This window comes from Perca flavescens, chromosome 16 (assembly GCF_004354835.1).
Source record: "Perca flavescens isolate YP-PL-M2 chromosome 16, PFLA_1.0, whole genome shotgun sequence".
Lineage (NCBI taxonomy): Eukaryota > Metazoa > Chordata > Actinopteri > Perciformes > Percidae > Perca > Perca flavescens.
Window position 1 is genome coordinate 732132 of NC_041346.1, and position 24793 is coordinate 756924.

At 42.0% G+C, this 24793-nt stretch overlaps 1 protein-coding gene across 1 annotated transcript in view; it reads right to left on the reverse strand.

Moving 5' to 3' along the window:
* slc12a2 (solute carrier family 12 member 2) overlaps nucleotides 1-23627 on the reverse strand; it is an 89617-nt gene extending 65990 nt beyond the window's left edge. Inside the window, exon 1 of the mRNA XM_028600773.1 lies at nucleotides 22655-23627. Within this exon, the coding sequence (XP_028456574.1) occupies nucleotides 22655-23239 (585 nt within the window). The 5' untranslated portion in view covers nucleotides 23240-23627. The remainder of the gene's footprint in view (nucleotides 1-22654) is intronic.
* Nucleotides 23628-24793: the final 1166 nt, after the last annotated feature.

Here is a 24793-nt window from a genome sequence, read left to right on the forward strand (position 1 = left end):
TTAGGGCTGAATATTGAACTTGAATGCTTTTGGGTCTCTGACTGAAATCTGACTGTACCACCACCGAGTACCATCAAGTCACAGGGCTGGGCCCCCATTATAGGAGTTGTTTATGTTCTTAATGATGCCTGATATGTTTTTGAACTTTTGTCTTCATGTTGTTGTTGTTGTTGTTGTTGTGTCTTTTTAATTGTTGGAGCTTGTACTACAAGACAAATTTCCATGCCTATGGACAATTAAGTGCTATCTTAAGTACTTGAAGCTGGCATCAAAAGCTTGGTAAGTTTCTTATTCTTTATTCATTTTGATTCGATATTTCCTGAATAATAATAAAAAAAAAAAAAAAAAAAAAAAAAAAGGTTATTGTATGACTGATCTGCATTTTTGGATAGGACAGCCTAGACATGAAAGGGGAGAGAGAGGGGAAACAACATGCAGCAAAGGGACGCAGGTTGGAATCGAACCTGCGGCCACTACGGCGAGGACTTAGCGCCGCCCAAGACAACTGTAATTGGTTCAAAGAAATACAAGCAAACCAGAGGGATTATTCCCCTATCCCAGACTGTCATCTGCAGCCAGACCATAGTCCAGCACTGCCACAGAGCTGTGGAGAGACTACTAGAACACTGAAACGTTATAGTACCACTTTTGATATAGAGTGTGGTCTAGACCAACTCTATCTGTAAAGTGTCATCGAGATAACTCTTTTTATGATTTGATACTATAAATAAAATTGAATTGAATTGATGAGGCCATGCTGCTGCAGAGCACAGCTCTACTCTGAAGAAGTACAAAAGCATGTAAACTGAAAACAGATGTTCCCCTGGCAACGCAGATTGAAGCAGATATCATATTGTTTAAGGGTTTGGTCTTTAGAAGTATTTCCAGGTTATAAACTTGGAAATGAAGGAAACGTGGGTATCTGTTGTAATAATTGAGTGCATTTATGTGTATGTGTTGGAAGGGAGAGGGTGCAGGTACCATATATTTCTAACAGATTACATATGGTACCTGCATTAGTCATCATATAACCCTCCTGGGATGGTGACTAATGCAGACAGCAAGTCTAAAGGAGGATGTCCACTACCGCCCAGCCCTAAAGTACACTCATAACACAAGAGATTCATACTAAATTTCAGGTATGGAACACAGACATCAGTAGGGGTAAAAATACAATCCTTGGCAGGAGCACTGTTGGGATCAGTCCAAAAGATAGCTACAAGGAAATGAAAAAGAACAGCCTTTGTTAACAGCCAATAGGACACAGACAGTGTGCTCTGACTCTACATGAGTCACACAGTCATCTTTCAACTTCAAGTATTTGCTGTTCAACCCATTGTTCTTGGTTAGAAACCCTGAAAAGACTGAAGAGCAAAGTGAAGTCATAAAATCACCCAGTTCTGGGTAATAACGCGGAGTCTCTGTTAATGGGCTCCAGCTGTTACAGAGGGAAGGTGCACAACTTACAAATTACAGTAGACATCACTTTGGACTTATTTTACGTGCTAGTTTGATTTGGTCTACACATGTCTCAATCATTTGAGCACTAACCAAATTCTGTCTGTACACAATATGTGGAAACCGTGGAGCTCTGAAGGTGGGTGCTAAATGGACTTCCATGTTAAGTTCATACATGCTGAGTGTTACTCTTTAACTAACCTATCCCGATCTCCCGATGATTTTACGATAACACCCAGCTAATAAATCACTTTATTAAGCAAACTGAATGGTGCGAGTGAGTGAAGTTCAAATAAAACTTTGGATTCCAGCTTTTGGTACTTGAATGTGAGTTTCCACACTGAGCCCTAAACCATAACCAGGCTCAGGTTCACATGGCTGATTTAATGAAATGAAATGGCTGTGGTTTGATTTGAAAAGCAAGAGCGGTCTTGCTAGCTTGAGCTCATCCTCTCACCTTTCCCTCTGCGTTTACATTTGAAAACATGAGCCAGCTGCTAGCAGAGTCGGCAGGAGACTGGCGAGTTGATTTCCTGATCCTGATGAGGAACTCAAAGTCAGATGCCATCACCTTCCAACGTCAACACATAAAACTAATATTTGTAAAATAGACAATTCAATTCAATTTTATTTATAGTATCAAATTATAACAAAAGTTATCTCGAGACACTTTACAGATAGAGTAGGTCTCTATATATCTATATAGACCACACTCTATAAATTCCAAAACCCCAACAATTACAGTAATTCCCTTAAGAGCAAGCATTAGCAGTGGCTATTGCGACAGTGGCAAGAAAAAACTCCCTTTTAGGAAGAAACCTCGGCAGACCCAGACTCTTGGTAGGCGGTGTCTGACGGGCCGGTTGGGGGCGTGATGAACAGTGGTGATAACAGTCACATTAGAAGTCACAGTGACTTCGAAGGTTATCGTGGAAGTTCATGTCATAGCAGGGCACATCGTGTCATACTGAGTAGTGCAGACTCCTATACCGGATCCTGACTACTCTGTGCATAGGAACATCACAGTGGGGCGTTGCGGGATGTAACGTGGCGCTGCAGAGCACGGGGTGGGTGCGGCGGATGCAGCAGGACGCAGCAGGATGTGGCCGGGATACATTCAATTCAGCATACATTTTGCAGAGCTGACAGAGTGCCTGTAACAATTATTTTGTTTCTTTGTTTAACAGCAATTAATTGCTAACATGAGCTAAGGTCTTAAGGCGTATGACTGGTAATTATTGATTTTGTTTAGATATGACAAATTGTAATTATATAAGTGATTATTGGTCAGACTATATATTTTTATTATTTCAATTGTCAATTGTTGTTACTTCATAGGCTGTGTATTTGTGTCATTATCTGGGTCACATGACAGGGATATATAATTAAAAGATGTATCCTGGGATTTATTCAAAACTTGAATTTGTTTAAAAAAGTAATGCATAAATAAATATTTTAAAATGTGACTGAAGGAGACAAATATTGTTAATCACAATTATTTCTGAGACAATTAATCGTACAGCAATATCTGGAATTGTTCCAGCTCTATTCATCACTCCACTTTATCTTCACACAGCAGATATTTGTGTGCTGCCATTTTAATGTTCTGAATGGCGACTACAGCCCTTTTAAATCTGCTTCTGGCACAAATGATTGGAACAGCTGGGCAAAGGGACACATTCTTCAGGTCATGCTGCTGATGTCATTATGCAACACTAAAAACTAAAGGTCGGCTGTGCTTGTGTGGCACCAGGGACGCTGTCAGCCTGTTTCTTCATGTCGTCTCTGATGGAGACCAACAGTACTGGGGAGTACTGTTCTGGTAGATTATCTGGTTGTCTTCTACTGATGAAGACAACCAGATAGAGAGAAGAATGCATTGACACATGTATGAGACCTGTTTGCTTGGACTCATTTATCTTTGTGACACTAATGAAGTTGAAGCTCAGGAATGTGGAAACAATGGCTTCTCCACATCATGTGCATGTTCAGTTTGACAGTCCACAAATCAGTCAAAAACTAGGGCTGGGCGATAAAACGATAACGATATGTATTGCTATAGACACATAATCAATATCAATAGAAAATGCGGTCGATAAAACGTTTGATAACTTGTTTTTCTTCATCAGAAGAAACCAGAGGTTGTGAATCAAGTTTGGTTGCATGAACAAAGGCCCTCACTCTCTGGCAACCTAGCAACGTGGGGAGTGACACTCTAACAGCCAATCATGTAACAGTATCATGTTTGGTTGCACCACATCGCTGTCTCGTGTTCTTCAATAACAGAACCGGCGTGGAGTGGAAAGTGAGTGCCGCAGTGAGCAAGGTAAATCGTTGATTAAACAGGAAAAGTCAGTATGGCAGTTTTGGGGATTTTATAAGTCTGACCGTAGTCAGACCAATGTCGTCAGACCAACACTGGTAATACCATAAACTTGTTTTACCACTTTAGCCGCGCTCACACTTTGGAGCACAGCCGTATTCGCCATCAACGTCCAACAACATCTGCAACACGGCACAAGCAGCAGACCACCATGGAGAGGTACTCTGCATCAGCGCCTTACTAAACACTACAAGCAGCAGACCGCCATGGAGAGGTACTCTGCATCAGCGTCTTACTAAACACTACAAGCAGCAGACCACCATGGAGAGGTACTCTGCATCAGCGCCTTACTAAACACTACAAGCAGCAGACCACCATGGAGAGGTACTCTGCATCAGCACCTTACTAAACACTACAAGCAGCAGACCGCCATGGAGAGGTACTCTGCATCAGCGCCTTACTAAACACTACAAGCAGCAGACCACCATGGAGAGGTACTCTGCATCAGCACCTTACTAAACACTACAAGCAGCAGACCACCATGGAGAGGTACTCTGCATCAGCACCTTACTAAACACTACAAGCAGCAGACCACCATGGAGAGGTACTCTGCATCAGCGCCTTACTAAACACTACAAGCAGCAGACCACCATGGAGAGGTACTCTGCATCAGCGCCTTACTAAACACTACAAAGAAATAACGGAGGCAGACATGCTGAGCACTGTCCAGAAGCCAGGTGACCAACCTAGCACTAAACCTGCAGAAAATAGTTCCTTCTCAGGTTTCTTATATTTAGCTAACACTTTGCAATATTTTAGGACACTTTATTAAGCATTTCTTACTTATTCTTTAATTTTGCACCTTAATGTTAAGAGATAATTGTTAAGTGTTCATTGTGATTTTAGACCATTTTAATTATTTGAGTGTTTTCCATGGTTGTGTTGACATTTCTGCTTTTATAACTGAGGGGATTATAATCAGAGCAGGGTTAAGTTTAAAATAAAAATGTTTAAAATTTAATATATTTTTCTCCTGGTCCTTATTTTAAATAGGTCATAAAAAATATCAATAATTATCGATATCGACCGATATGAAAAACTTATATCGTGATACAGTTTTCAACCATATCGCCCAGCCCTATCAAAAACAATAAAGAGTTTTGACAAACTGAACCATTGGGTTCATTTGCAACAGAAACACGATGGGCAGAGCTGGAACGCTGCAAAGATAAAAAGCTGTCATCGCAGGGTTTCTTCTTAGAAGAGTTAGGACACAGACTGCAGCCAGCGGTATGAAATCACAAACTGAGGTTTCTCGGCTGTATCTTTGTTTTTGCAATCCACTGATGATAAGCCCTGGACAGTTTGGTCTACATAGTGGCATCTGCAGAGAACTGCAAGAACTATTTCAGAGTTCCCATGTGGCTCTTTAGGCCCTCTCCAGTGGCTCCCTGAAACAACGGATATGGAAATAAATCACAATTTCTTTTTAACACATTTTAGCACCACATTCTCAGTGGCCAGTCTCGCTAGGCTAGCAATGGATTTCAGATTTTTACACACACACACACACACACACACACACACACACACACACACACACACACACACACACACACACACACACACACACACACACACACACACACACACACACACACACACACACACACACACACACACACACACACACACACACACACACACACACACACACACACACACACACACACACACACACACACACACACACACACACACACACACACACACACACACACACACACACACACACACACACACACACACACTAATGGAGACAACAGTTGTTTGTACTACTGCAGAGTTTACATTGCATACACTGCTTCATGCTTCGGAACACATTCCTGCTGGAACATTAGAAAAGTGCTGCTATATTCCATTACAATCCACTGCGAACTACATGTAGCTACATGCGAACGCCAGGGACAGCTGTAATCTTGGGCACAGTAGAAAGTCAGGCTACATACTCCTTTAGAGTCAGTCTCCGGACTGTACAGAGGCAGCGACGGCAGAGCACACACGTGGAGGCTACGGCGATCCGGAAACACTGACCAATCAGAGCAGACTGGGCTTTTTTAAAGAGACAGGCACTCCAACAGAGAATCTCAGACAGAGGAGGAACACAGGAGCATCAGCCATGGGCAGTATGAGAATAATAAAGAGTTATTGTTTGTTTTTTTTACATTAAACCATGCAAACATGTTCTAGTAGAACAGTAGAAGAGTATAACATGTCTTCCTGCCACAGCGGCTCCACACTAAATGGATTAAATCACTACAGAACATTATAGAAAACACCATCTTAGGAAGCAAGAAGCACAGAATCACTGCAGAAGACTCCAACCCTTTCAGTAATGTTAAAGCTGAAGGAGGAGGAGGATACTGTGTGTTAGGACAGTTTGTTGTTGAGGCCATTTGTTAGGAACAGGTTGTCCTAAAGTCTTCCATAGTGTGGCCCTCTCACAGGTACTAAGCAGACATTCCGACACTAAATAAGTGTATCTGGCGTGGCTGAGGGGGCTCACTGCTGAATGCACAGCACAGACACAGGACGACTTAGTGAACATTATCTACATGGCTGAAGCAACACAAAGGCTGGCTTCGCACGACGACGACAAAGCATTGAGAGCTTAGCACGGCAGTGCAAACTGTACCATGACTCGCCCAGCAGCACTACAAAAAAAATAAAAACTCACGATGCAATTAGATTTAACAAACTTTAACCTTGGACAAAGTCAAGTAAGGTTTAAAAAAAAAAATTAAAAAAAAATCTAATCCTGTGTGAAGTGACAAGATAGCCAGGAAGGACAGAGCATGGCTACATACAAAATTATTTTTTTGAAATTATCAGGACTGACAAACACGCCTAATCAAAAAACAAATAAGCTTCTGTTGTGTCAGCGAGCCTGGAACTAACCGTTCTCCTCTGAACCACATCACACAAAAATCAGACAGCAGTACAGGCCCAGAGTTTTACTGACCACAGGATTATGTTGGCTTGTGGAAGACTGAGCCCTGAATTCAGAGCCCCATGCTGAAGGAAACTGACCTGAGGGAATCATTTAAAGCCAGACTCACTGACTAGAGCTGCAACCAACATCTATTGTCATAGTCCTTTAAGGTGTGGATGATTTTCTGGATGAATAGATTACTAGTTTGGTCTCTAAAATGTCAGAGAAATGGTAAAAAATGTGGATCGGTGTTTCCCAAAAAGCACAACTCAAAGATATTCAGTTTCCTGTCACAGAGGAGTGAAGAAACTAGAACATATTAACATTTAACAAGAAAAAAAGGCTGCAAATGACATAACTTTAGTTATAAAATATGACAAACCAAATAATTATCAAAATAGTTGCCGATTAATTAATAGTTGACAACTAATCCAGTGACCCATTCATCTTTGCAGCTCCATCGCTGACATCAGATCGGATTGTAAATGGTCGTATATTATTATGATGATTATTAATTGGTCATTTCAATTCCCAATGTTTTTGATGACATGGAAAGAGCATTTAAAAATAAGAACAGGCTGAAAGACTGACCTCTTAAATATCAAGTCTTAAAAATAAGTCATCAACAATTTCAGTAATTGTTTAAGTTTTTGTTAAGCTTTATTAAGATATATGCATTACATCAGAGATCTTGGCAGGTCCTCAGAGTTACTGCAGCCCCCCACCCCCCAAGGTATTGTTAATTATTTTTTTCCATAACATCTCTGAAAATATACATAGACATGAGTCCAACATATTCTTAGCAAAGATAAATCAGCCTATTTGTGATTTGTTTTTTTATATTTGATAGAATATATGTAGTAGGTGGTCCCCTGCATTAGATAACATGGCAGGGGGAAGCGTCTTTGGAGCCAGGCTGATGCTGATGGATTCTCAGATCCCCGTTTCATGGCCTCCCTGCGTGACTCCGTCCCAGGCCAAGAGGAACGATCAGATGTCCTCAGTCTGACACATCTCCCCATTGTTTGGGGAAAACCTCCCACCACTCCGTTCATTGTTCTTTTACTGCACTGAAACTCTCCCAGAGTTGGATTCCCTGCTGCCCACTGAGGCGTGTTGATGGAACAGAAACGGCCTGTTCTGACGCTGCAAAGTTTTCTGTTTTGGAATTGTGTCGAATTACTCTCCCACTCTGGCAGGAGTGTGAAAGAGGCGAGGAGTGAGGCGCCTGCAAACACTGAGCAGCTTTGTGGCTCAGCCAGGTGACGGCACCTGTGAATGGACTCCGATGGAAAGGCACTTTTAGTTTGGGGGCGGAGCATGTGCTCAACATGGGACCCGCCACCCCTAGGTCCTCCAAGAGGTTTGCCAAAATTATTGTTTAATCTTTTTTTTTTTTTTTTCAACTTCAAATAGGATATTTTTGTCTTCATCCAGCTCCTTTTCAATCATGGATATGTTATATGATATAGCAAATAATTTATGGTGCCATTATAAAATGAGTGGAATAAAAAAAAACTGGAGCGAAGTTATTTCTGCACTGACTCAATGTAGAGCCCTATGGAGGCTGTCCAATAGCTTTTTAAATTCTCAATTTAGCGATTCCATCCATGATTCTGTTATAACAAACTATTGGGCTCTACATTAACACATTATTTGGAGCAGGCAGTCCCAAACAGGCAATAATTGTTAACAATAAACACTATTCTTACTTAAATCAATATGTTATTTAGGATTGGGCATCGTTTAGATTTGAACATTTCTGATTCCAATTCTTCCTTTTGATTCTGGTTCTTTGAGGGCTGGAGTTGAAACAGGTCACATGTTTACTTCACAGATAAGAGGACCATTTGATTTGGATTCAGTGGTGATTAACAGTTTTACCGGGTTTTTACATCCACACTTTAGAGCGCCGTTACTGAGCTCCATGGCTGCAACACAACCAGCTCCTGGAAGTACAGTGGTCGCTACGGAAACCAACACAACAATTTTCCAAACGATTCCAATAAAAAATGATTCCATTGGAATGGTAATTTTTTTAAATGATTCCAAGTTGGAACTGGTTTGCGATGCCCAGTCCTAATGCACTTCTGACTTTCCATCCCATGTGCTTTGCAGAAGTTTATAGAAGGGGGCCACCAAGAACGACTTCATTTTGTAATTGAATGGAAATTGAGCAGATCGTGGGCACATCCTGCCATGCGGCTTGCATGTGTACACACGAGCACACATGTGGCAGCCTGTAAACATGTATAAATAAAAGGATGTCTGCCAATTTTCCATGATGCTAAAGACGCACTCACAGGAAGTTGACTTAAGCGTCCTTCCTGGCTTCAATAAGCAGAGGGAGAGGCGACCGCCGTTACATCAAACTGACCTCCAAACATCTTTGACTTGTTCCTTCTAACACCATGCACATGGCCGCTCTGCAGACAGGAAAGTTATGGGATGTATACAGACAAAAGCTCATATTGTCCAAGTGTCCTCTGTCCAAGGGGACTCATTAAAACGCTCTGTTAGCAGGTGGATGAGGCCAACAAGAGGCAGGACTCATTTCCTGTTGAGGGCAGGCTAACTTAAACAAAAGGAATCCATTGAACAAAATAAAATCTGTATTGTCTAAATACAAGCAGGACACTTTGCCTTAATAAAATATAGTTTAAAAGTGGAAAAAATGTGGATTGAAATCAGAAACTTTGTGATCAAAGAATAAGTGAAGACGGAAGGCTTTTGCCACTTCCAGCATGACATCCATTTGTCAGGAAACTCAACTTCTAACACACACTTTAATGTCCAGAGTTCACCGTTTGTTCCAGAAAGTTGTTGGGACCACAGTTCATCCTGTTGGCTTTGACAGGTTTTTTGTCTGCATGTCTTTGTTTTTCCTCCAGTATCACAGTCCTGCCCATTCATAGCCGCCACGGCCAGTTTGTTATGCCACTCTACAGGGGTGGTATCATGTGAGACAGTGATGTCAACATTCATCCCTCATACTGTGACTGAGCCCCAAGTGGAAATAGTGCATGTGCTTTGTGAAGTGCTGAGCTTAGCAGTGCGCTGAGCGAACAGTCGATCTGTCGTGCAGTGCTGAGCGCTGCAGGAAACAGGAAATGGGAATATGAAGGTCAGAGAGCCCAGGAGGGAATGTTGTGTGCATAGAAATAAAATGGATTATGTGGTTATTTGATATGGTTGTGTGTGTTTGGACTGTTGGAACAGCAATCACATGCTTAGAGTGCCATTGGCAATGTATAAGCCAGAGTAGTGAAGGAAACATTAATAATAGGCTAATTGTGAGCATTAAATATTTGAATATAATTCAGTGTTTTCCTTAGCTTTGTGGAAGACTTAGGTACACAAATTTGGCTGGGAGTTTAGAGGTCATTCCTAAATAAAATAGACAAAATGCAATTGCACATCATTATTATCACCAGATCTGGGTCTAAAATGTTGGAAAAGCTAGAGCAGAGAATAAATAAATTACACTCCGAAAGAAGACCGTCTTTGTCCAAGGTTAAAGACTAAAACTTGCTAGAGAAGACCACTGGGGAACAACTACAGTAATTCCATCTGAGAAAAGTTAAGTTATTTTTTATGCTCACATTGATTTTGCATTCCTTCGGCTTAGGTGGAGCCCAAACAGCTTGGAGCCTTATAATGGTAGGGAAAACCCAGACATTTGAATATTAAAAATAATTCAATCAAATGGTATTTATTATAGAGGAGTATTACCAGCTCTAGTGTGTGTGTGTGTGTGTGTGTGTGTGTGTGTGTGTGTGTGTGTGTGTGTGTGTGTGTGTGTGTGTGTGTGTGTGTGTGTCACTGATTTCAATGTGCCGCTGCAGTTTGAGAGATTTCTAAAAGAAAGGACACGGTTAATAAACATTTTAAGCTGACTGACGGTTGGCCCACACAGTGCTGGAGATACTGGCTGAACGGGACACCAGTCGCTTCAAGTTGCTGCGATGACATGTTCACTGACATCCAGGCCAACACAAATATGTTCACAGTATTTCTCAGCAGGACACAAAAAAGCTGCATTCCACAAGTCAGCTAAGCCTCTTTCATCACAGAGGGTTGTCAGGTGCCGTCGAAGCAGCAGCATTTGTTATCTGGCCAATATGAGCTACAGTGCCCTTGAGCAAGGCTCCTAACCTCATCAAGTTACATGATCACATACACGTAGTTACATAGCAGGGTGTTCCCTGCCGCTGTAAGGTTTGGGTGCAGCGGCCGAACAGTTTAGGGCAGCATCCAAGCCGAATGAATGGGACTAAATAACTTCTCAGATCTAACAATTGTAGTTTGTCCCCAGTGGACTTTTATTTAGCAAGTTTAGTCTTCAAGCCTTTTGAGTGATATTTATTTATTTATTTATTTATTATGTGTTCAAGCTTTTCAAACGTTATAGTCACAGATATGGTAATAATAACAGTCTAAAATTATGTGTAAAAGAGATGCACAACTACCACAACCGCCAAATGATGACAGAGACCCAATACTACCCCAAAGAAAATAAAAATGACCAAAAAGAGACAACATGACTACAAAGAGATGCAAACATCCACAAAGTGACACACAATGTATGGGGAAATTGCTTTTTTTTTTTTAAACATAACATTTTCTTGAGGAAGGATGCCAAAACACCCCCCGCCAAAGACGCACACATAAGTCTTCCACAAATCTAGGGAAAACACTGCATAGTTTGAGCTCAGGCTCAATAACTATCTCCAAACTCTAGAGATAGAGGACTCCGTTGTAACCATATCTAAAACTCTGGGAGCGTTAGGTAAACCGAAAGGATCATTGCTGGGTCTGCTCGCTCTACACTCTGTGGGACTGTGCCTACATTTCACCTTATTGGAAGGTTGGGGGGGGGAAAGAAACTCCCACTTTAATTGCTGTTCTGGTACAAATGGTCTCGAGGGGGCTGTGCTATTTCTGACTTTAGGCTCCATGTGACGCACTTGGATGTAGGGATAAGAAGGAAGCCAGGTCCTCAGCACACACTCTCACCCACACAGAGGTTTACGAGGGTGCGCGCACGTGTGTGTGTGTGTGTGTGTGTGTGTGTGTGTGTGTGTGTGTGTGTGTGTGTGTGTGTGTGTGTGTGTGTGTGTGTGTGTGTGTTACAACAGCTGTAAGGCCATCAGCCATGGCTGATGCTGAGACAAAAGGAAACCCTCTCCTGTCAAAGGCCACAGCAGAAGCCCAGGGCGTCCTTTGCTTCCTGTCCCTGTGTACAATCTGTGCAGCAAACAAAGAGAAGGGGGAGCAGGATCCAAACAGGGTGAGGGAGAGCTTTGCTCAAAAAAAAAAAAAAAAAAAAAAAAAAAAAGTGTGACGCTTAAACAGCAGCCCCATTGTGCAAGTACCCAACATCTCCCGTAAAGAGCAGCAAAGCCAACAGCTGTAGCTCACTGTTTGTACTCAGAGCAGAGCAGCTGGCACCTCGTTTGGCTCATTTTCCTTGTTTCCTTTTTACATCATAATTTCACAAGGTAGGACATGTTGTTCAGCAGTAAGCTTCAGAGAACTACAACTAAATACTCCAAGGCCTTGTATGTATTAGGTTTTATACAACTAACGCAGCTGAGAACTCTAATGCAAGTCATGCTCAATAACACCTACCAAAGTCAAATTCCTTCTGTATGCAAGTATACTTGGCCAATAAATCGGATTCTTATTTTGATAGGATTAACTTTTCAGGACTACATCCACTTAACAGTTAAAAGTGGACGTGCGTCTATAATATCATGTTCAACAAAACGGGGGCGCCTGGGTAGCTCGCTTGGTAGAGCGCACGCCCATATACAGAGGCTTAGTCCCAACGCAGCTGCCGCAGGGTCGACTCCAACCTGCGGCCCTTTGCTGCATGTCATTCCCCCTCTCTCTCCCCTTTCAGGTCTAAACAGTCCTATCATAATAAAGGCCTAAAAATGCCACAAAAAAAAAAACTTAAGAAAGAAAAGAAAATCTGTCAAACTCGAGGCTTCAAAGCGGCAGCTCCACAAAGCAGGAAAATGTAAAAACTCTTCTCAGAAAGAAAGAATAAGCATATCACTCAAGATATTGAACTATTAAATTTATACTTGAATCACACTTTTAGATGTTCTTTTTTAGATTCTGTTCATATAATAGTTATTCCTAAAACATATTGATATTTGGATTTGTATAATATTTGTAAAGATTTAGGATTGGATTTGCACTTGTGGCCATGTTAAGCAAAATAGTACAACTCCAACTACTGTGCCATGTGTGCACAGGCAGTAACACACCGAATTATTTTATATTCTGTTTTTAATGTCACGGCTGAGATGCCACTTTTAAACTGGTGGAAGTTTACTTAGTACTAATCTAAACTTCAACTAAATTACTCAAAAAGTAAAAGGGCATGCTACAGCTGTAGGCTTTTTAGACACAGTGGAGCTGCTACACTGGAGCAACACTGAGCGGGCATCAATATTTAAGCAAGGCCTTTATGCTTGGCCGCTCCAGCCTGAATAAATCTGCCCTGTCACAGTTTCCCTTCTGACTCGTCAATATAGACCTACAGCACACTACTGCTGCTGCCTGATCAAGAGCCCGATACACCAAGACAGTCGGGCTACATTTACATCGCTACTTCTGGGAATGAGAGGGGGGAAATGCCAGAGCAGGGGGAATGAGAGGGGGGAAACGCCAGAGCAGGGGAATGAGAGGGGTAAAATGCCAGAGCAGGGGGAATGAGAAGGGGAAACACCAGAGCAGGGGGAATGAGAGAGGGAAACGTAGCAGAAGATATTCCTTTTTAAACCAAAACGTAGAAATGTAAATGTATCCTCAGACATTCCTGCCTGTTCCATCCCACCAAACACACCCAATCTTCTACTTAAGGTCTCACCATCCCCACCATGTCTGGCCCTATCAGGTTACATGAAGAAGCCAAGTGTTCAGCGGCCATCAGGGAAAAGCAGCAGTACTCAGTCAGTCGGTCTCTTAACGCCCCTGACGGGACACTGAATGACTCATTGATTGCTGTGAAAAAGCCCATGGCTAACAGTCAATTGGTACAGTAGAATTTCCATTCCACATTTCGATCTGGGCGTGCAGACTCCAATGTTTGAGAGCAAACACCACGGTCATCATGACCTTCAGACCAGTACAAACGCCCCACATTTCAGACACCAAAGCTACGGAGCCTAACAGTGCTGCCTCTATGAATGTGAGCCAACCACAGCTGCTAATTAAATCCCGCTGTCTATCAGTTGATGGTGCAGATCTGCCAGCAGCAGTAATTCAGTGGTGATGAAATAGCTCGACTCCCGATATTGTACGACATACTTGCTATGAAGAGCCAATATATTCTGACCAGGGAATGCAACAGGAGCGCTCTTTCACAACCTTGAGACAATATGAGACCAGCTTGTCATCACTTACTACTTGGCGGCTGGATATGTGAACAGAGATTAAGGCATTAAGGAAGGGAGATTGCTTTTCACTGTTTTTCCATTTACTATAACTGACCGGAGGCAGTGATCGGGGACAAAAGCATCCTGCTCACGTTGAGGGACATACTGGACAACGTCTCGTTATTCAGACCCCAGCCCCTACCCGCGTCTTCAAGACTTGACCCAGCTGAACTCTACTCAACTTAACCCAACTTGTGCTGCCAAATAAGAAACCCTTGACTCGACCCAAGACCCCAAACAGACATTTCATGCCTTTCTCTCTCTGCCAATCACCTGCATCCATGTGTTACAAGTACAGGAGTAGGGTTGGGCATCGTTTGGATTTTAACAATTCTGATTCAAATTCCGGTTCTTATTGATTCCAATTCTTTGAGGGGTGGAGTTGAAACAGGTCACATGCTTATTTCACAGATAAGAGAAACATTTGATTTTGATTCAATGATAATTTAGTTTTACCAGGCCTTTTCAAAATAAAGAGACACTTTAGACGCCGCTTACTGTACTCCATGGCTGCAACACAACAAGCACCTGGAAGTACGGCGGTCGCTATGGAAACCAAAACTTGGGTGTTCTAAATTTGCAACCGATATTCAGATTCAAAACGATTCCAAACAAAGAAACTATTCCATTGGAATCATAATTTTAGTAGATATCAGAGAACAGATGAAACTTGAAAATTCCGGAAGAAATTTTTACAGTGTGCCTACTACTTGGTGCACATCTCAATAACACTAGCTAAGTAGAAACATATGTCACACTGTCACACACACAGAGAGAGAGAGAGAGAGAGAGAGAGAGAGAGAGAGAGAGAGAGAGAGAGAGAGAGAGAGAGAGAGAGAGAGAGAGAGAGAGAGAGAGAGAGAGAGCGAATACGAGTTTGATGGATTTAGGATGCTTAAAGTACTGATTATTTACATGGAGTCTGGTGGGTTTAGCGACAAGCCTCAGCAATTCAATATATATATAATTTGCTTAAATTTTAAATACATACAGTGTTGATTTAATGGTGAAGTGTTAATTGTCTTAACCTTTTAGAGCTATACCTTTTTAAAACCTATTTAAGACCTTTCTGTTTACCAGAAACAGCTATGAAGAAGCTAGCGCTAAACACACCAGACTCCATTCAAAAGATAGTACTTTTAGCGTGAATAGAGCAAACATATTTTCACATGTAAATCGGTAACCTATGTGTTTATTTCAACCACCACTAGAGTTGTGATGGTTGGACAAGTGTAGAGAAGACCAAAAACGGCTTTTAATAGCTTTATTTGGTTTCTGTCGACTTTTAATGTAGTGTGTTTTATGATGCTTAAATGACTGTTTATTTACATGGAGTCTGGTGAAAAAAAGCTTTTGGTGATTAGGTCTGAAGTCAGTTAGGAGTCAGTCAGTTGGTCAGTTAGTCCATCATTACATCATGTTAGCTGAGAAATAACACTTCTCCTTCCTTCCTCTCCTCCTCCTCTCATCATCACTATAGAGATAAAAGTCTGGCCAACGCATTGATGTGGTTTTAAGTTTTCTTGTCCTCTCCTTTTCTTCTTCTCCTGTGGCAGTATGTGTTGCTAAAGTGATTCAACACTGCTTGAGTAAAGGCCATCGACACCAAAGGTATATAGTTAATATCGTTAGTAACAGTTTATCTGAGCTACCTTTACTCTGCTTTCCTGTAAAGAGAGGACAACATGGCCTACAGTAAAGAGGAGGTGTGTGAGGGTGTGAACTTGTTGCTATGGTGATTTCCACAGTGCAGGGGTAGAGAGGGGGAGACAGTGTCTTCCATGGGTCAAACGTATACATGTAATGATAATTAATCCTCTTAAGTTTGTTCTGTAATTCAAAAACCGTGGGTCCAAACGACAAAATATTATGATCACCAGAGAGACAAAAGTCTGGCGAACGCATTGATGTGGTTTTTATGTTTGTGGTGTCAAACATATGGGACACAGAGCAGGTAACAAACAGGGAACCATCTGCATCCTTCAGATACTTTGTTCAGTTTCTGTCGGCAGTTGGTATCAAGAGAGCCAAAAGTGGACGTCTGTTGGATTCCATAGTTACATGTCTGCGACCGGCACAAAATTTCCTACATTTTGACCAACTATGATGTATGAAGAGTGAAAACTGTAGGAGGGAGACAGCAATTTGTTTGGAAAACTTTCAGATAATCATAATGCAGCTTCACCCTCTAGCTCTCAGCATTCTCTCCCCATACAAACACAATGGAAAATCTCAGCCAGTCTGAAGAAGTACTGCAGCTTCACTTTTGTTACACTTTCTATCGGCAGTTGGTTTCAAAATAACAAAAAGTAAAGGTCCGGTGGTTTCCATAGTCACATGTCTGCGACCGGGACAAGATTTGTTACATTTTGACCAACTATGATGTATGTAGAGTGAAAATTGTACGGGAGAGAGCAGTTTGTTTGGAAAGAAATTTCAGCGAATCGTACTGCAACTCCACTGTTTCTATCGGCAGTTGGAGTGTCTAGAGCAAAAAGTGTACGTCCGGTGGATTCCATAGTCACATGTCTGCGACCGCCACAAGATTAACTCTCAACATTCCGGCCCCATACACACACATGGGAAAATCTGAAACGGTCTGAAAAGACGACGATACGTAAACTGTGATTTCGTAGAGACCGTGCTTGATATCCGAATGCCCATTCAGCCCAATAAAGGCCAAAGCCATGTCTTCGGTTTAAACTTTTAATCTTTTTTCTACATTAAAGTATGGCGATACAGCTTGGTCCCAAAGGGGGCTTGTTTTGAGCGATGTTTAGCAATTTCCCGACGATTTCCCATTAAAGTCTATGGGAAATTTTGCGCGTTTTTTTGCCGATTTCGTGAAAACCGTGCGGCAAATCTCTTAGAAAACACATAGCACACCATTCCCGAGCATTACCCACGTGATGATGTCATGTGTGTGCGCGTGTGTGCAACGCTTCGTGAGCCTTAGTGGGACAAAAATGTGGCGGAAGATGGAGAATAAAAAATAAGTATGAGAAACAATAGTCATTGTGCCGATTGCTGCTATTGCAGCACATTGGCACACTGAATAAAGTTAGGTTTGGGTCTTACATGTGTCAGGACATTACAGTGGATCCTACCGTGACACAGGTTTGCAGTCTGGAGTCGGGTTCAATTGGGCCGGGTCCTATAAAAGGGGAAAGACCCGGTTTGATCCTGACTGACTGTTGACCTGTTAACCAACTGGGTTTGTTCTAACTTTTTGCATTTACGAGCCCCAGATCTGAGCAAACTGAATGAGCAGAACCCTGCTTCCTGCATCCTGCACAGATTGGAGATTACATTTAACTTATTACATGCAAGGTGCTTACTCAACACCAGCACACAACTTTTGCAATATAGTGTGTAATTCTGCACCTAAACTCTAGCAGGGTATAAACATGACAGATGAACATGCAACAGTTTCAGAAGTTGCACAGAGACAGTCTTCACTGCATTGTTACAATGCTTTGTACACTCGACAATGTGAAAGTCAGTCACTAGTGACTACTGTTGGCCTTCTAGCCCACTGGTATTCAGGACACCTCCCCCATCTCCGTCTGGACTGTATGTATATGTCTTCATGTATTGTTTGCCTTGCTGTAAACCAAGTGCCCTCTGTGGACAAAAATAAAATTGAAAGTTGAAATTATTCCAACTGATGACTCATCCTCCGTCTCTATTAGCCTAACACATAAACGAGGGCTGGGCATAGTTTCAATTATTTTAGAAATACTTGTGGTTATACGATAACTGGCCTCCTGTAGATTACATTAGATTATATTCAACTTTATTTTCATTGTGCAGAGTACAAGTACAAAGACAGCGAAATGCAGTTAGCGTCCAACCAGAACTGCAAAAAAAGCGCAATGTGATATACAAAGTATAAACAGTACAATAAATATATTGCAGTTTTGAATAAATAAATAAATAAATATGGCTATGTAATGTACCAAACACCTTACTTTCAGAAATAATAACATGTATCCACAAAACATTTTTTTCATTGAACAAAACAAGGCAAAACTCTAAATTGTTAAATGTCTAAACACAAGCTGCTGTACAAGAACTCAACTAAATAAAATCCAGTGTAAAATTGGCAACGTTTTGATAGAAAATCAGGTAAAGTAAACGAGATCATGAGTCTGACCAGACATTCTATACCAGCTTTCAGTAGCCTACTTTTGATACTTTGTGTTAGGATACTTCGTTGAATTACCCAGTCCTACACACAACATGCAAGTTAAACATCTTTGATGGAGCTAGGCTTGCTGCGTTGGTGCTAAAGCTAAGCAAAACTAGTTTGGAATAGAGCTGGAAAGATCGATTAGTTGTCAAATATTAAAATAATCGGCAACTATTTTGATAATCAAATTGGTTTGAGTCATTTTCTTATGAAAAAAGTAAAGCTTGAGTGATGTCAGCTTGTTAAAATGTGATTATGGTCTAGTTTCTTCTCTCCTCTGGGACAGGAAACTGAATATCTTTGAGTTGTTGACAAAACAAGACACTTCATCTTGGGCTTTGGGAAACACTGATCCACATTTTTCACCTTTTACTGACATTTTAGAGGCCAAACTAGTAATCTATTCATCCAGAAAATAATCCACAGAGTAATAAGCTTGAGAACCCCTGATATACACGATACTGATATGTCATATCAGCTGATATGGAACAACAAATATCAAAGATGTGATTAAGGTCATTTAGAAACTGTATATAGTCTACATATTCTACAATGTCAAATGTCCTGCTCACTACATAGCTTGATTACACTATTTAATAACCAAATGTAATGGTTTCTTAACAGATGTTCATTTAAGAGAAAATAAATATAAATCAGTAGTGGTGTAATGAACCATAGTTGATCCGTGGTCTGTACGGATAAACACTCATGATTCGGAATGCATGTGAACCGGGGATTGATTGCAAAGTTTAACCATGATATTAGTGTGAAATGTTTACTGTCACCGTTACTTAAAGTATGAAGGCCTGCCGTAAAAAGATACAGGCAACGCAATTTTCTGTTCACGTGAACAGGGCATTAAAAGTTAAAAGCAGTTGATAGACGTTATTGGCATGGGTACAGGAGGAGCGGAAGAACTCGAAAAGCCGTGACGCCGGCTAGAGAGCTCCGTCGGATCAGCGGCGTTTGGTAGTTGAGTTACCCAAGAATAGGGGGCTTTGAGCCGGGTACAGGGCACCGCGAGCCGCCGGTCGTTTCGGCGGACATTGAGGCTAAGCTTAGGTGAGAGTTACGTTTAAGCACCAAAACGACTAGTTTAGTTTAGAAAAAGATGGTGGTTTGGATTACAACACTCTTGAGGAACACGCATTTCTGGGGTGAAAGTAGGGCTGTTCGATTATGGAAAAAAATATAATCACGATTATTTCGATCAATATTGAAATCACGATAATTTAACACGATTACTTGTTGACTTCTGGAAATGTGTTGCAATTATTGAACTTAAAAAAGTTAACGGTTAAAAAACACATAGAACTGTGAAATTTGCCTTAATACTTTTCCTATTTAAACTTTATTTTTTCAGTTTACTTGCCAAACATAATGAGCTAAATAATTGTTTTTCTCGATTATTCTGTTTTTGTGATCATTGGGAGCCAAAATCATAAATCACGATTACATTTCAATTAATTGCACAGCCCTGGGTGAAAGTCCTTTTTTTCCCGGGAAAGCAAACTCCGCTCCCTGGGATAGAACGCACTGGGTTTTTATTCACAGTTCTTAAGTAATAAATGGAAATTATTTAGAAAAAAAATACCCCCCCCCTCCTTTTAGGTGCTGATCTGAAAATCTATCCGATCCGTGACTCAAAACCGTGATCTGACACAAACCTTGAGTTTCGTGATCCGTTGTACACCTTTAAATCAGTATCCGCCTCAAACTCCAAAATATCAGCCAGGCGCTCTTAAAACTTCTGAAACAAAAGATCAGACTTAAGTACTACACACAGTCAAGCAGCTACATCTACAATGGCCCTCTGAATCATGCTGTTATCAGCTTAGTTATCAACTATGATAACCATTGGCTTGAAGTGCATCAAACAACTGTTTTTCTTATTCAGAAAAGACACTAGAGGCCCCAGAGCTGAGTGGAAGGACTGCATTTCATGAATGTCTTCTATTCATAGCCTGGATGTTTACAGTGCAGAGCTCTCCAGAGTGAGTAACCAGTGCAAATTCATCAGGGTTGTGATGCATTAGCCAGGCTGCTGCTGCCAACAGCTATAGCTGGGCAATATATCCATATTATATTGATATCGTGATATGAGACTCGATATCTTAGATTTTGGATATTGTAATATGGCATGAGTCAGAGTTGTCTTTTCCTGGTTTTAAAGGCTGCATTACAGTAGAGTGATGTCATTTTCTGAACTTACTAGACTGTTGTAGCTGTTCTATTATTTGCTTTTACCCACTTAGTCATTTAATCCACATTATTTATCAAAAATCTCATTATGTAAATATTTTGTGAAAGCACCACACTAAAATATCGTTGTGGTATCGATAGAGGTATTTGGTCAAACATATCATGATATTTGATTTTCTCCATACCGCCCAGCCCTACCAACAGCCACTGTGAACTTTATCAAAATGTAACCTTGACGATTTCAAGCGACTTGGGGTCAGATAAACACACTCCAGGTGAAATTACTCTTTATAATCACTTGCTAATAGGACATGATGGAAACTCATTGATGCCAAACTGAGTTTAAGTCACTGAACCACCTGACAGATGTTTTGAGATATTTTGAAATGTTGACCAACTTTAAAAAGGTCTGGATTTTCCCTACAATTATAAGGCTTAGGTGCAGCACCCAAGCCGTTTTGGCACCACTTAAGCCTGAATGTAAAATCAATGTGAGCATCAAAGCTAACTTAATAACTTTTCTCAGATCTAATGATTGTACTTGGTCCCCAGTGGACTTCTTTAGAAACTTTTGTCTTAAAGCTTTTTCAGTGTTTTTTTTTTTTTTTTTTTTTTTTATTTATCTGCTCTAGCTTTCCCATCTTTTTTTAGACACATATGGTAATAATGGTAATGGTAATGTGTCAACACCCAGGCCCATATACTATACTTCTGGTCTGGGCTGTTGTGGCACAGGCCCCCATATGGTTGACCACTAGTGAAAACCCAATGCTCCAGCATACACTATGGTATTTTAGACAACACAAAACCAGCTCCATAAAGTAATGGTTTTGCCTGCACAGAGCCCTGGCCTCAACCCATCCAACACCTTCGAGATTAACCGTGAGCCAGGTCTACCGGAGCTGGACCTCACTAACGCACAGTTAGTTATATGGAACATTTCAAAACATCCAAGCTTTCACTAAACACTACAGAATCAAACCTGGCTTTCGGTCAGAGTGGATCTTACGCAAGAGAATCACCTGACCAATTACAACCAGCTCAGACTGCTGTGTACCTTTAATAAGTGTATTGTTCATAAAGTAAACACAACGACAGCGCAGCATAAAAGCATCAGTTGTGCACATGTAACCAAGGTACAGGGCCAGTCATTTTGATAACCTCCAACTCTGAGCCATAGCTTCTGTCTGGACACTGAAATGAGTGAATGCTACAGAGAAACAGAGCAGCGTGCAGGCTGCCAGGGACAGGGACACACACACACACACAGTGGTAGAGCGGTTGCCTTCCAATCGGAAGGTTGGTGGTTCGATCCTTGGCCCTGCAGTCCCATGTCGAAGTGTCCCTGGGCAAGACACTGAACCCCGAATTTACACTCCGATGCTGCGCATCGGAGTGTAAATTGTTTTACATGTACTGTAAATGTTTTTTCTTTGCTGTGTCTGTTTTTGTGATTCTGTGTAACTTGTGTACTGTTGCTCCAGGGCTCCCTTGTAAAAGAGATTTGATTATCTCAATGGGACATCACCTGGTAAAATAAAGGATAAATAAAAAATAAAAATAAAATGTGTGTGAATGATTATCTGATGAGCAGGTGACACCTTGTACGGCAGCCTCGGCCACAGTGTATGAATGTGTGTGAATGGATCCTGTACCATGCTTTGAGTAGTCGTTCAGACTAGAAAAGCGCTATATAAGAACAGTCCATTTACATTATACACACACACACACACACACACACACACACACACACACACACACACACACACACACACACACACACACACACACACACACACACACACACACACACACACACACACACACACACACACACACACACACACACACACACACACACACCTGTAGTAGGCTAATTGAGGATGTGAGCACTTGATTTGCCCGTTATTTGAAGTCATGGCGCCGTGCAATAATTGTTATTATCAAGACTTATTAACAGCTATAAAGACATTGACTATGAGCGATAAAGCCACCGCGGTGTCATGCCTGTCTCACAACCATGTGCGGGGGCTTACCTTGTCCAACTCGTCGTGCAGCTCCGACAGGGTGGGTCTGATCAGTTTCTCCCCCAGCGGCGCTGATGTCTGCCGATAAAAATCTATGTTGGGCACGGCATCGATGGTGTTGTGGCCAAAAGTCCTCAGGTAATAGGTGTTGGTGTGGGTGTCATAGTGATAGTGATGCTGGCCTCCTGTGGACGAATGCAAGCTGGTCTCGCTCATCACAGTGTCCCCGTTCTGCAGGCTCTCAGCCGGCGGCGCCTCCGGAGAGGCCGCGCTCCCCGCTGCGCTCGGATCCGCGAAATTCACCACCCGAAACCGGCCTTTGGCTTCCTCTCCGCCGACACCTGGATCAGCACTCAGAGCCTCCGGAGGAGCGACGGGAGTGGCCTTATCGCTGGATGGGACAGTGGTGGAGGCGTCGGAGCTAGGAGACTTGTCTTCATTGGCGCCCGCTGCCTCAGCCACAAGGTCTACCTGGAACCGGCTCTGGCTGGGCGTCGGACCGGGCGGCTTCAGCCCACCATCTGCAGCTAGAAAATCATTTTCCGGAGCGGCATTCTCTGTCGGAGCAGACGTTGTGGAGGAAGTCGCTGACATGGCACACACACAAAAAAACAAATGTACGTGAAAACAGTGTGAGGCCACGTTATGGCCCACAAACTAACTGGAGGAAGTGTGGAAGTCCGTGTGCTCTGCCCGCAGCTCCGAGACGAGCGGAGAGCGGGGACGATAGCTCTTTAGCTGCTTCGGAAAATGAGGCTACAGTCTAGAAACTTTCGGCCACTCTCCTTCTTCTTCTTTCGCGGCAGTAAATCCAAAATACCCCCGGTAACTTTCACTCGCTCGACCACTGGACTAAATCCCGTCCACCTCCGGTCTTTGTGTCGTTCCGGGCAGGATGCTGTTGTCGACCTTGCTGCACCTTCTCCTAGACTCCCGCTGCTGCCCTCGCTGCTATTATACACACACTGCAGTCGGCATCACTGAAGGATGGGCTCGCGAGATGTCATCGATCGCGTCTCTTTTTTTCAGGCGGAGGGAAATGTCGCGAGAATACATCACATTTCCCAAACAGTAGGCGTGACGTTCTGCTCATGTGGAGGGAGCGAGTCTATGAGAGGGAAGAGAGAGACGGGGAGGACGACGGGGGGCGGCGGAAACTGCACCAACGTGCTGTGTGTCTGGAAGCTTCCTGTGTGGGGCTGTGGGGAGTGGGGACTAACCTTTTTTACTGAGAGATGGATCAACACTTCCCTTGTAGTAGTGTATTGTCACCAAGTAGGCCTTTTAGGGCCAACCCGAGTTTGATTTCCCACACCTGTGCCTGAGGCTAAGCCCCATATGATCACCTCTAACAGAGGCTCTATTAGAGAGCACACTCTAACACACCGCTATGTCTGAGAAACTGCAGTGCACACATGGTCATATGTAACCTAACCTCTAAACACTTCAGAGACAGCTGTTACAGTAGCCTACAATACTGTTAAGCTTTAAATTGCATTTAAGCTTTTCTCAGTTGTTTGCTCAAACGTTTTCTTTTTATGATCATTTTTTTTAATTATTTTTATATTTTTTGAACACACAACAAACAGAACAAACAAATACAATCGAACAGGAACCAAAACGCTAAAAACGTTTTCTGAAAGCACACTTCAAATTCTCTGCACACACTAATCCCTTATATACTGTCTATGACTAATCCAAACACACACACACACACACACACACACACACACACACACACACACAAGGCAAAACTCTACAACTCTGCTGTAAAAATGAAACTCTGCCTATAAAACAATGGTATCTCAAAATGGTATTTTCTGTTCAACTTACACACCCATGTGAAAAGACCTTTCTAAGAACCAGATGAACACCAATGTGCTCAATGTCAAACACTAATATGAATGAAAAACACATCAGGAGATGTTCCGTGTTACCCTTCATATGTATGTACAGTTGTCTGCTTTTATACTTAAATAAAAAAACACACATATGCTGTACTACTGTATACTGTATAGGCCTACATCCCAACAAACACAAAGTTGGATGTGTAAAGTGTTCTACATACAGTAAAAATAAAAGCAGGCTCTGTTTGGGTCTGGCCACAGCACGTTCTCCCTGGTCAAGCAGCGGGGGATGTTTGGCGCT